Below are 13,615 nucleotides of genomic sequence, written 5' to 3' on the forward strand. Positions count from 1 at the left end.
CAAGTTCTGCAGTCATGAGGAGCCCCTTTCCCTCAGGATACTTAGGCAGATTTATGGATGTGTTTATGTGCAGTACAAGGGAGATAATGATACTATCCGAAAGTTCAAGTCACACTGAATCTAAAAATAGATGCATAATGTGAGTGACTTTAGATTTGACTGAGACCCACTGCTGGTTTGCTGGTTGTCACAGCAACAGATATTAAGAAAAATAAAATAAATACTGCGAGTTGCCTCATTATTTTATAAAATAAACTTTATTTTTATCAAAAGTTGATCATGACAGCAATAAGATCATGACAATAATATATAATGCACAGAAATGGAATAAACAGCAACAGAGTATATGAAAAATTAGTGCAAAAAAATCACAAATACAAAAATATATTGCACTTGGTAATTTGAAGTTTTAGGTGGAAGAAGTCATGTTTGAGTAACATTCTCAATTTGATATATTCATCTGTAAACATTAATCTTTAACGCCTTGCCTTTGTGTCTGCGAAGCTTCTTAGCATCCACGTTCTGGAAAAATCTACAGCAAAGAGGAGCTTCAGTTCAGAGCGGAAACCAACAGGCGACTTGCGGTACTTTATCTCGGTTGGTCAGAGTTGTGCTTTGTCTCTACACCTGGTCATTTAAATCCACACACGCTCGCTGTCTCTCTCACACACACATTCACACACAATTTGAGCTTTACTTTTTTTGCGCTCGAGGTGGTCGTTGATGCAGTTTGTCATCAGAAACGTCGTGTTTTTTTTTGTGTTATTTTTTTTACTTTTTAGCTTTGTTCTCAAAGAGAGAGAGAGAGATAGAGATAGAGAGAGAGAGAGAGAGAGAGAGAGAGAGAGAGAGAGAGAGAGAGAGAGAGACCACCTGAAGTCTGATGACTGAGCTCAAACTATCATTTAGCTGAAGATAGCTTTTGTCCTGTAAATAAGCCATTCAGAGCACAATATCTGTGTTTACATCTGTGGACAGAATCTACTCTATCATATAGGCCTGCGGCAATCTGCAGAATATAAAACCACTGATAGAAAAACAGTAATTACGGCATGTGCAAACTTTACTGTGAGGCAGGAGGAGGCTTCTTCTGGCCACCAGCAGTGAGTTCTGTCAGCGGCATCAGAGAATGTTTGCTTCTGCCTCGTCTTGAGCACAGGATATGGAGGATTCAGCGTGGCTCAAAATCCCTGGTCCATGGTCACCAAATGCTCTGCTGGCGGACTCTTCCTCGGTCGAAGAGGCTCCAGCCGGATTATTTGTGGTCTTTTACAATCTGGTGAGAAGCTGGTTATGCAGCTGAGGGCGACGATGTCTTTGTTTGAGCAGAAGTCGCTCAGCGGGACGGACACATGTCGGGTCTCCTGACGTCCGCTGCCCCGCACACCTCCACCGAGTCGGGGTAAGGGTCGACCTGGGGGGAGACAGAGCTGCATGTTTACAGGTTGCTGATGGAGGCAAACTCTTCAGACAACTCAGATGCTGTGTTTTATCAGTGACAGACAAAACATAGGACGTGAAAAACAGATTTAGAGACTAATGCACATTAAAACAACTGAATAAGACAAAATAAGAGATGAGTAGTTAACAAAAAATACAAATAAAGGATGATACAGCAATAAAAAGCAAAAAAAAATGTAACTCTTTATTACATTACTATATTTTATTGACGCAATGAAAAATCTACTAAAATGCAACTGAATAATTACTGGTAATAAAATATCTCTAAAAGATGTGTTGCATATGATTTATTCTGTTTTAAGGTAATATTTTGCATATTTTATTGCATTTTTAAAATGTATTTTATATGTATTTAAATAAATTGTAAGATTTTTTTTAGATTTTTTTATTAAGCCTTAATAAGAAAATTAGTTGTTCTCATTATTTTTTGACTGCCTATGTTTCAGTTATTTTTCTTGATTAAAAAAAAACAAAAACATCTTAATATAATATAGTGCATGCTTTGTATTTGCGTTTTTGTTATTTTTGGTGATTTTATTGTAACTGCATCTTGAAAAGATATTTTATATATTTTTTTGTTGAGTCTGAATGTGTTTAGTTGTTTTAGAGTTTTATTTCAGGTTATTATATTTATGTTATTTTCATTTATGTCTTTTATTGCATCCAAACATGACATGTTGCATATATTTTATTGCACTTGACAACATATTTTAATGTTTTTGGGTATTGTTTTTTGATTATTACTATATTTTTTGTCATTACGGTGATCTTTTAAATTGCATTTAAACAAGACATTTTGTATATTTTACTGGTAGGACTCTTTTTGTGTGTGTGTGTGTGTGTGTGTCTGTGTAAACTTGTATTACTCGTGTTGGGACATTAATCTGTTTGGAGAGGTTGGCGAGGACATGGTTTAGGATCAGGGTAAAGTTAGGTTAAGTCAGTTAAATGTCGTCTGGAAACATGACTCTGTGTGCGTGTGTGTGTGTGTGTGTGCGTGTGTGTGTGTGCGTACTCACTGTACCTCAGAGTAGAGTGGTGGGGGCAGATATCTGAACTCTGTGATGTATGTTAGCAGAGATGCCTGGTCCTCTCCCTCCCCGTCAGACCTATCAAAGCCTTGCAGACAATCCCGTCTGTGAGCCTCTGATATTGCCAGCTCGCTGTAGCTCGGCGGTGCTGCAGTAAACAAATGGGTGTGAGAGATCGTTATGTTCTACATGCACATGGAAAAAAAAGGAAAGCATGCATGCCTGCTGCCGTGTTTACACTACACACCTTCAGGCCTCACAGGCAGTCCCAGCCAACTCAGACTGCTGCAGTTGCTGCTGATGCTGGATGTGCGGGTGGCGCAGGCATGAAGAGGGATGGTCCCGATCACCAACGGCAACGACAGAGACAGATTCAGTCCACCGGGAACGTCCACGTACACCTGCAGGCGGGAAACAGAAATGTGTTGTTGAGTTACGTGGAGCCCGTTCTGCCTGTTTACATCCATCACATTCAGTATGTTCATTGACACACGATCTGTGGTGGCTCATATAGAAACTCTGAAGGCTGCATGATCAACATAAACATGTCTCTGCCTTCAGCTGTGTTATGTCCACGATTTTTACTCCGAGTATCACACTATGGGACAACATAATCTGTCCCTTTGTTCTCTATCAATGTGCATTGGCTACACAAAACTGTCTACTTTTAACAGAAGCTGCAGCAGAAAACAATGAAAACAAACTATGGAGGGGTCTCTGGTAGTGTAGATTGTGTTTGTAGCAGGTTATGACATTCAAGTTATTAGTAGTTTCTTATGTGTTATTGGCTGGTTGTCGATAAATCATTGGACTGCTGGTTTATTAAGTCATCAGCAGGTTTTTAGTGGGTTACTAACAAGGTACCAGTAGCTGTAACTGTACTATTAGCAGGTGATCAATAAATAGCTGTATATTTAGTATGGTATGAAAGTTTTTGGCAAATTATACTATACATATAATTTGCCAAAAACTTTCATACTTTCCAAAATGAATCTTTATGGGTAATGGCATGTCACTGTAAAGTTGCTACCTGTTTTTAAGTTTGTTATATGAAGTTATTGGCAGATTACTACTAGTCGTCATTTTTAGTGTGTTACTGGGAGGTTATTACCAGTTTAATAGTATGTCATTACCAAGTTATTAGCAGGGTATGTGTTGCTTTAAGTATGTTATTAACAAGTACAAAGTTTGAATACTATTAGTAGTTACCAAGCAGTTAGGTAGTTATTACTGTGCTGCAAACACAATATTAGTATATCATAGGCCAGTTATTATCCACTTCTAAGTATGTTAATATCACAATATTACCAGGTTATTAGCAAGTTATTAGCACGTTTTTAGCCAATTAGTCAAGTATTATTGCCAAGTTCCTAATGACTGCAGTTTCAGTTTGTCATGGCACATAAAGATTTTTAGGACTTAATAGCATGTTGAATGGTTTTGTGCAAGTTCTCAAGATGTTTCTGGCAGGTTGAAAGGTTGTTAGCATGTATTTACTAAGCTATTGGCAGATTTTATTGTCTTATTGGCAAGATGATGAATGTGTTGTGAGCTAATTACAGTAGGTGCAGAATGTTATTGGAGCAACAGGTTATTAGTATGTTATGAGCAGCTTATTAAACAGTTATTCCCAGGTTATTTGAACAATAGCAGTAGGTTTTAATGAGCTGGTTTTCAGTACTGTTCAATATTAGTCACCTATTTGGATGTTCGTCTTTTGTTAATAGCAGGTTATTGCTTGTTTTTAGCGTTTCATTGTATTCTTTTTGTAAAAACAAGTTTTCGTAGTAAACGAATGGATTTTGAGTCAAATCAACTACTTTAAAAGTGATTGTCCCTGAATGAGACCACATGCAGAAACAGGCTGAACTCACCACGAGGGCATACTCCACCCTGATGATAGGGCAGTCCAGGATGGAGGGCGACACCGGAGGTATTTTGAGCAGTTTGCCCTCCCAGCTCTGGCTCTTGCCCTGCGGCAGTGGATCTCCTCGCAGGTTGGACACCAGTTGCTGGATCTGCTTTCCCTTTCCCTTCGCGAAGAAGGTCTGGGTCTGGTAGAGTGCTGCCTTGGGCACCACGACGCGGGACGAACAGTTCTCCACCTCGGCGAAGATCTGGATGGACTCACCTTGGAGAAAGGGGAGAAGACATCAGTCCGTCAGACTGAGGAAGAAGCAACATGAGTGAAATGTGAAAAGTAAAGGGAGAAAAGAAGAAGAAGAAACAGGGCGGGAGTAGTTTGGAGGAGGCGCTGCTCACCTGGTGTGTAGCCCTTCCGCTCAATCTTGGCACTGAGGGAGATCGGGCCCGAAGCACAGAACCAACAGCACAGTGTCTTCTCCTTGGTACCGGCCTGAGGGGCCTGGAAACACACGGCATCTGATTTAACCACAGCAACAACACTAAAACCACATCCACTCCTGACCGTTAAAAGTTCAAAGTTTAACAAAACATTAGCTTTCTTTTCACAAGAAAAGACGTACGTCGATCTGATACAACAAATTAAACTACTTTAATATTCCTGAACACAAACTCGTATTTAAGCACAGAAGTGTTACAAACCAAAAGTACTTTAAGTTTCAAAAGTGACTAAAATGGCTAAAGGCTTCTTTCACAGTTTTGTTTAGTTTTTTTTAAATGTGATTTGTTTGGCCTTTTTGCCTTTATTTGACAGTGAAGTTAAGACAGAGACAGGAAAGTGGGGGAGAAGAATCTGCAGAAAACGGCCATGAGTGGGATTCGAGCTCATAACCTCCACATTGACACTAGCTCAACCAGGTGAGCTATAGTGGCGCCCACTTTCATTTTTTTTTTTGTACAACAGAAGATCTTCTGCAATTTTTTTTTTGTGTGCAGTATTACCATTCTGCACATTCTGCTGTTCAAACTGATGTTTTAATTGCTGCTTTTTAATATACTTGTTGCTTTTTAAGTTATTATTATTAATATTATTATTATTAGTCGTAGTAGTAGATTTGTTAGTATTATGATATTTTTTAGCTTTATTTTATTTTTTAAATTTAAATTTAATTTATAAATATTAATCGTGTTATTTTTCTTTAACTTACTGTTGTACATAATCTGCTGCTGACATCTCTGCTCTTATATGAACACTTCTGTCTTACTACCTCCACAGCAGCACTCAGACTGCTAGCAGGCCTGCTACTGCACATCATCTGCTGCTTTCGCCTTCCCACCTTTTTGTGTGTTGTTTTTCTCTCTCTTGCTCATTTTTAATGTTTCGCTCCTTGCCCACCTAATTGCCCCTCGGGGATAAATAAAGTTTTTTTTATTGTGATTCTGATCATATATATCTGCTCTCACTACTGGTGCAGCAACTACAATTTTTTTTTTATTTAGAAATTTCATGTTGTCTTTGCCAAAATTATTCCAATTATCAATCTGTAAAAAAGAAGCATTTTTTCATTCTTTGTCTTTCAAATAATCACCATCAAATCTAGGTTAAATTATAACATTTAATTGAAATCACTTTATTCTACATGTCTCATGTAAACTCAGTTTCCAGCAGCACAAAACCCAGAAAGTTCCTGACTCTTGTTGCCACCTTTCTGTCTATGTACCCTCTTTACTTGAAACAGAAAATCCTTTTTTGACTTTTACTTTATCAGTTTTACGTAGAACTATTTTGAATATACACCTACCTGTTTATACCTTGATTTTTATTTTATTTTATCGTTATTTTAAATCATGTGATTTCTGCAACACAACCCTTGTGTCTTTTTGTTTGTGAACTTTGTGTTGGGCTGATTGTCTGACCTTCATATTAACTGCACAGGCAGAGTGCTATCAGAGTAAATGTGCATACCAGCAGCAGCGGCGTGTTGATGTCGATGTGCTCGAACACAATGAACTCCTTCTTGACTTTGACGGGGAGCAGCCACGGCCGGTGCAGCTCAGCCTTCACCCAGTACCTCACACTGCCGTGCTTCCCTTCAAAGGACGTGGCCAGAGCCCTGACAGCCGGAGGAGGAAAAACAACGGGAAGGAGATTAGGAAAGCGTGGGTGGTCTGTGGTTGAGCGCTCAGATCCTTTACTTCACTCAAAGTCACAACATCAGCAAAATGTGCCTCAAGTATCTAAGTAATTACTGCTGGAGCTGCAGCAGGTGGAGCTTATTTTTTACTTTCAAATCACTCAGAGCCTCCCACCTGGCCTCCTCAGGATAACTTGTCTTTTTATGCACAATATTTTCAGTCACACACCCTTGAAGTACAGAGGTGGGTGAAAATATTGTGCTTTTTAATGTACTTTTCCCATCATTTCTGAGCCTCATAACTTCATCAGTACAGGAGATAGACACGTGACATGTTCAGGGATGAAAAACACTTTGTTTAAAACTGCAACCACATCAATTTTACATCCACTCCAGGTCTAAAGCTGAACTCTTTTCCTTGTATGTAGCATTAAATGGGTGAAGGTACTTCGTTACTCACATCTGCGGCAGGTTGAAGCTGAAAGCGAACTCGTGTAGGCCGGCGTGCAGAACAGTCATGCCCTCCTCTGGACAGTCCTCGTCTGAAACACAAAGAACATGTTTCCTAACACACCTGCAGAGAGCCTCCACCCTCTCAACACAATCTGTGAACACACACTGTGACGCAGTCTTGTTACACAACGGACTCCGCTTCACCTCACGGCGCTTGTGTCCGACTGTTACGGGCATGTCAGGGGAGAATGAAACGCACAAAGACGTTTGTTATCAGAAAACGTTCTGAGAATCACAAGACCAGAGCTGCCAAAAAGAATAAATATTCTCACTTTTTTTTCTCTTACAGGATGCTCAACTTTACAGTGATGTTTGAAGCCACAAGTACGTCAAAAACATAGATGATTAGTTTTTTATGATTAAAAGCATTCTAATTGTGTTATACTGAACGTTTCTGAGCTCTCTCTATTTCTAGTTGTGTGGTTTCCATAGAGTTACACAACTTTGGAGTCAGTCTAGTTTCTGTTTTTGACACATTTTTGGTGATTTTGGATAAATATCATTTAGTTATTTGGATAAAGAGTTTATTTAGAAGAAACACATGTGGACACTTCGGAAAATGTTGGACATGTTGATTCAGGTATTTTCAGTTTTTTGAAACACATGATCAAATAATTTTTTGTTTGGTTTCTGTCTTTCTAACTGTGTCATACCACACAGAAGACATTTCTTCGTTCTCTCTGTCCTTCTAGTCATGGTTGTGCTGTTTCAGGACTCGATCGCAGTGAAAATGAGTCCACAGTGAGCGATAATGTGAATAAAAGTGTTCAGTTTCAGTTGGTTAACGGCATTAACAGGCGCAGCACACCCTGTGGCAGAAACATCGCGGCTCGTGTGTACTTCCTCATTTCTCCTGTTCTTGTTTGTATTTTAAATTCTGTGTAAATGTCTCCAGTCGGCCCCGCTGAACTTCAGCTTCCTGCCACCTCACCCTGCATCTCTGCTGTTTGTGTGTGTTTGCCGTGAGTGCTGTCATAAACAGCCTGCATGCATGTGTGTGTATCACTGTGTGTATCACTGTGTGTATCACTGTGTGTGTGTGTTGTCGTGCGTGTGCGAGCGTGCACGCCCGTCAAGTCACCGGCAACACAGAGCAAGCAGGAGTAGACCGGTATGAACCAGACTGAGCAGCTTCCTCCAGCTGGAAACTCCAACGCATGCATTACAACTCGGCCTCCCATTGGATGACGCCGTGACACGCAAGCGCAGGCCGTGCTCTGATTGGTACAGCCTCGGCAAGCCCCTGCCCACATTAGCACAGCCATGTGGTGTGTGGCATGAGAGGGGGAGGTGGGGGAGGCAGGGAGAGGAAGGGTGTTGTACTCCAACAGTGAACTCCAGGTAGACCTGCAGCTCTCACGCAAGCACTTCAAATGATGCCAGAAGATAAAAAAACTTCTGCTGCGTTCGTCCAGTTTCATTCGAATTCTACGATAAAAACTATTCAAACTCACAATCAGCATCATGTTTGACTATTTTCTCTTTCTGTATTAAGTCACGTCATCTCTCGTGAGCTAAAGAACGACTGTAGATTGTAAGTGATGAAGCAGATTCCTGAGCTTCCTATCAAATAAGATACTTTAATACTTTATTGTCCCAAATGAGACATTTGCCCTTGACAACAGCACACATGTTTACAGCTCTATGTAAGTACAGATGATAAGGTACACAACTAGGCACTCAATAAGTCATATATGAGTCTTAAACATACAACACATTCACAAAATCCTAAAAACCTAGACATGTTAAACTTTATATGATCCACTTCAGTTGTAAGGGAATTAGAAATAATAAATTGTTACAAAAAATGTCAAAAAAAACTATTTTCAGTTGCAGCTTTTACTTGAAGCACAGTGGATTTTTTTCCACTTTCAAAACCAATTTCTTGTTAGTCTTTTATTTTTGAATAATTCTGGTTCCAGCTTCTTAAATGTGACTTTTTCTTGCTGCAAACTGAACATCTCTACATTTTTTTTTTTGCTGTTGTTCACACAAAACCAGACGCCTGTCATTTGTAACAGGCATTTGTACTTGTTTTCATCGTAGAGCAAAGAAACGATGACAATGCTGGTAAAAGCATCAACATTAATGCACCAAAGTGTCAAATAATCTGGTTATTGCTGTGCCAAGGTGTCAAAACTCTGGATATCAAGGCACAAACGTGGTAAAAACCAGAATATTAAAACATGATTAAATCATTATTCAACTCATTGCATTTGTTCTAATTTACTGGCTGTAATATGGAACGACATAAATGAACCTGCAGCGACTTTAACCATCAAATAATTGTTTACATTTTAATTTTTTTTAAAGAAAAATGTAAAACCTTTTTTATGTCAAAGCTCTCAAATGTTTGAGAATGAGAATTTGTTGGTTTTTATCTTTCTGATAGTCTTGTAAATGAACATTTTGCAGTTTCAGATTGTTTCTTGGACAAAATAAGACATGAGGACGCCACCGTGGTCTGCAAGATGTTACAGTTTCATCATTTTTAACAACTGCTACATTTCCCGTGGCATTAGGAGTGACTTAACTGTAGGTGAGCGGTGGAACAAGTAGCCGATTCATCGATTACTCAAGTTTAAAGGCAACTAGCCAAAACTTTTGTGGTTAAATGCTCCTGAATGTGAACATTTATCTCATTTTAATGTCTTTTATTACAATTCATGTAACATGACATCATAACATCAGCAGACGAAGCTCGTGTGATGCAAACAAAAGCTCCAGAAACAGAAACCTGATGGACCCAACACCCAAAACCCAGAATGTCAAAGGTCTTGTTTTATTCACAATCCAAAGATGTTCACTTTTCTATCATAGAGGAGGAAAGAAACCAGAAAATATTTACATTTAAGAAGCTGCAATAAGACAATTTACATTTTTTTCTTTAACAATTACTTAAACCTACGAGCTGATTATCAGGAACTAATCTATTAATTGAGTGAAATTTGCAGCTCTGATGCAGATACATTTGCGTCGCTCCATTTGCCAACAAGTAAGTTGATTCATTGACTATTTGTTGAAAATGATGGAAACTGCTGCATCCTGGAGTCTAAGGTGATGCTGCTCCACATCCTGTCCTGTCAAAACAATACTTCAAAACTGTTTATTCTCAAACATTTAAGAGCATTTACTGAGCAAAAGTTTTATATTTGTCTTTTAAAATGATGTAAACGACTAATGGACTTGTGAAATAGTTCATATTTGCATTTAAGAAGCAGAAATCTGAAACATTTTACGGGGTTTTTCATTAAAAATGACTCCAACTGATAATCAAACTAGTTGGTGGTTTATTTGATAGCTGACAACTAACCCGTTGATTCATTGATGCATTGTCAAGTCTGAATGTCTAACAAAAATGTCCTGGAAGTGGAGAAGCAGTGAAGCCTCCACCTTTGACTCCAATGACAGACTGCAGCCGACTGGAGTCCTCATGGTGAAATGAATCCTGTTGCAGAGTCCAGACTGGACTCAGGCCGCTGAGGCTGATGAGCCACATATTTACATCATGTTTCCATCCAACTGTCCCTTCACTCATTTGCATCACAAACGCAACAGAGCAGCGCAGGTAGTAGTGGACGTGTTGGAGGCAGCAGCAGCAGCAGCAGCTCAGATATTACTCCACAGTCTGCCTCCCCTCCTCCCCCTCCTCCCCTCCCTCCCTCTCTGGCAGTTTCTGAACAGGTTTGAACCGCTTCTAACAAAGGGAGTTGCCTGAGCTAGTCTACTTCAGGATGTCACCAATGAACATTTTCGTTGCGCATCACTTTTACGCTAATGTTGTGTTAAAAACACGAAGCGCCATCGACCGCTATCGATTTTGGTTCGATTTTTTGGTTTTAAACGCCGATTGGAACTTTTTTTCTATGGAGCAGATGTGAGGATGCAGAGTGTGCAGAAACATCAAATAAAGCCTCCTTCGTGCGGCTCTGGGGCGTTAATTTACGCTTATGAAACGGGTTCGTTAAATAATTCATGCGTGCTTTGGCAGGGAGGATGTGTGCGCCGACGATCAGCTGTTGCATCAGTACCACTGTCAGGGATGTGTGCGGCGCTGACACATGACTGCGCCCTCTGCATTAATAAAGTTTGTAATGAGGAAAGTTTGCGGGCTCCTACCTCTCTCCTCTCCGATCAGGGTGTCGTAGTGGTGCAGGTATTCCACCTCCTCCGTGTAGTTCTGGGTGTAAGCCGTGTTCGCCCCGGCGTTCCGAGATTCCGTCCAGCGGACCTTGGCGACTCCTCTGGCGGTTATGTCCAGGCTCTTCACCCGCACGTCCCCGGTCACCTCCACCACCACCCGGCCGGACACCAGGTCTCCGCCGGAGAACACCGGCAGGTTGTTCTCATTCAGGCTGTCAAAGTAGACCGCCAAGGCCCTCACTTTGCCCAGTACCATGGTGAATTAACGAGAAAACAAGATGAGAAATGAAAGAGTCTATGGAGGCGAAGTTGTGAGTAGAGCCGTGCGGCACAGATTCATGCGCCTCGCTCCCTCCGGGTGCCCAGCGCAGAGCCGGGTCTGCGGCTGTCACTGGCCGCTCATCTGCGGGCTGACGGTCCGCTCGGCTCTCCGTTCTCCGCTCTCCTCCTCCGGTGCTGGCTGAGCTGCTTTCCGCTCTCTGCTGCCGTCTGCCTCCAGCCGCTGCGCTCTTAAAGCTTCCGTGCGCAAAAATAACCTCACTGAGCATGTGCGCTCAGACCGGCCGGCCTGCTGCACAGTCTGACAAACACACAGGAGGTAGGTCTCCACTTGCCCAAACAACCAGGGTGTCTTGTGAAACTACAGGTTATATGTATAAAACTGTGTTGAATAATTTTGTAATGAATAAAAAAATTCCCTTTAAATACAATAAAGTGTTGAGTTTACTGCCATAGAAAACTGAGAAACCAGCAAATACTCACCTTAATTTAAACGGTACAAGAGTTTTGGCATTTTGCTTTAAAAATGCAGAAAAATGAATAAATAATGAAAGATTTTGCTAATTTATTTTCGTATTGCTGAGTCTTTAACCCTGTTCAGGACTGTCATGTTGCCATACATAGAAGGTCTTTCTGGGTTCATTCGACACCAAGAAAGAATATGAGCAAAATAGTTGTTGGCATTCATTATAGACTTTTATACTATGTTAAATACATATTCTGATAAGTCAACGTATTTGTCATGAATTTCATGACAAATGTCCCTCTTTTTATATTTCAAAAAATCTTTAAGAATAAAAAATACAAAAGACCCCAAATGTCCTGAACAGAGTCAACATGTCAGAAAATAGTGAATTTTTCCCCTGAAATCCATGTTCAGATGTCTGGTGTTTGTCTGAGGATGAAAGTGCTGAGTTTAGCACGTTTTAAAAGCTAATACCAGAGCATTTTTATTACAAAAACAAAAACAACGAAACAACAACATAACAAGTTGAAAGATAATAATAATAATACATGATACTAGTGCTTTTCAAGATACTCAAAAACTCTTTACAAAGTAGGTAACAACAAAACAAACAAACAAAAATGATAACAAATAAGTAATTAAATAAAATAAGGCGGAAAGGAGCTGAAAGAAAAAGGAGAATTATGAGTTGTAGGCAGTGTTGAAGAAATGTCTGTAATATGAAGAGATAGTTATGAAGAGTTTTACCAAATTCATTTTCTTATTTTCTTATAGCTCAGTGTATAAAATGGCAGAAGAAGTAACATTTCCCATATTGAAGTGTCTCGTTTTTGTCTGACCAGCACTCATCCAGTTTAACATCATAGAAAGTTGTGAAGCCAGCTCAGCTTTAGGAAACAGATATCTGAGAATTCAGGTCAACCAATAATAACGTAAAAAGATTGTTGTCAGTTTTCTTATTGTTCAGCGTATAAAATGTCAGATATAGTGAAGTTGTTCCCTGAAGCCCACCTCTGCATATTCAAATGTTTTGTTCTTGCCTGACCTGAACTCAGAAGTACAAACATTTACAGTTTACTATGTAAAACTGGAAAACCAGCTTGTGCAGTTATGAAGATTATTATCTATGAATGTTCTTATTTTATTGTTTGTGACATTTTATATACTGAACAAATGGAAAATATTTCAAAAAAGTAGAAAAAAAAACCCCTAGAATTATTTGGCATCAGCTTATTAAAGCTGATTATTTGCTGGTTTCCCAGTTTTATATGATATTAAACACAACTTGGGTTAGGGCTAACCCACAACTTTTGAGTGCTGATCAGACAAAAACAACAACAACAAAACAACATTGGAGTTTGTTAATTTGTGCTTCAGGAAATTATTTCCACTATTTTCTTACATTTTTTACGTCTTGGACTATAAAAAATGGAGAATCTGGAAATTTATGAAAAATGCACTAAATTCATTCCATATTTAAACGTATTGTTTTGGTCTGAGCATCCGTGCCGCCATCACTTTCTCCTCTGTTGTGGGGGGCTGGAGTCTGTTTAAGCTGATTTAGGGTGATGGCAGGGTTCATCCTGGACAGGTCAGCGTCTATCACAGGGCTTCACAGGAGACACAGAAAACCAAGCACACTCAAATTCACACCTACGGACAATTTAGAATCACCAATACACAAAAACGTTCAGTTTACAATTAGAGAAAACAGGAAAAATAGC

General features: G+C 39.7%; 1 protein-coding gene across 1 annotated transcript; it reads right to left on the bottom strand.

The window, feature by feature from the left end:
- Positions 1-238: 238 nt before the first annotated feature.
- Positions 239-11,811, bottom strand: arrdc3b (arrestin domain containing 3b). The gene is made up of 8 exons (XM_008280760.1): positions 11,123-11,811; positions 6,951-7,032; positions 6,322-6,469; positions 4,755-4,857; positions 4,367-4,623; positions 2,740-2,893; positions 2,486-2,640; positions 239-1,414 (listed from the first exon to the last, which is right to left on the bottom strand). The coding sequence occupies exons 1-8, from the start codon at positions 11,400-11,402 to the stop codon at positions 1,337-1,339; spliced, it is 1,257 nt and encodes a 418-aa protein (XP_008278982.1). The 5' UTR covers positions 11,403-11,811; the 3' UTR covers positions 239-1,336.
- Positions 11,812-13,615: the final 1,804 nt, after the last annotated feature.

Source organism: Stegastes partitus, unplaced genomic scaffold (assembly GCF_000690725.1).
Source record: "Stegastes partitus isolate 25-593 unplaced genomic scaffold, Stegastes_partitus-1.0.2 Scaffold209, whole genome shotgun sequence".
NCBI classification, from domain to species: Eukaryota; Metazoa; Chordata; class Actinopteri; family Pomacentridae; genus Stegastes; species Stegastes partitus.

Bases quoted from the DNA above. Each gene is read 5' to 3' on its own strand.
- arrdc3b (XM_008280760.1), bottom strand. From the start codon at position 11,402: ATGGTACTGGGCAAAGTGAGGGCCTTGGCGGTCTACTTTGACAGCCTG. The intron at 6,470-6,950 runs GTGAGTAACGAA...TCCGGCTGTCAG, and splicing joins AGCTTCAACCTGCCGCAGAT to GGCTCTGGCCACGTCCTTTG. The intron at 2,641-2,739 runs GTGTGTAGTGTA...TGTTTACTGCAG, and splicing joins ACTGCCTGTGAGGCCTGAAG to CACCGCCGAGCTACAGCGAG.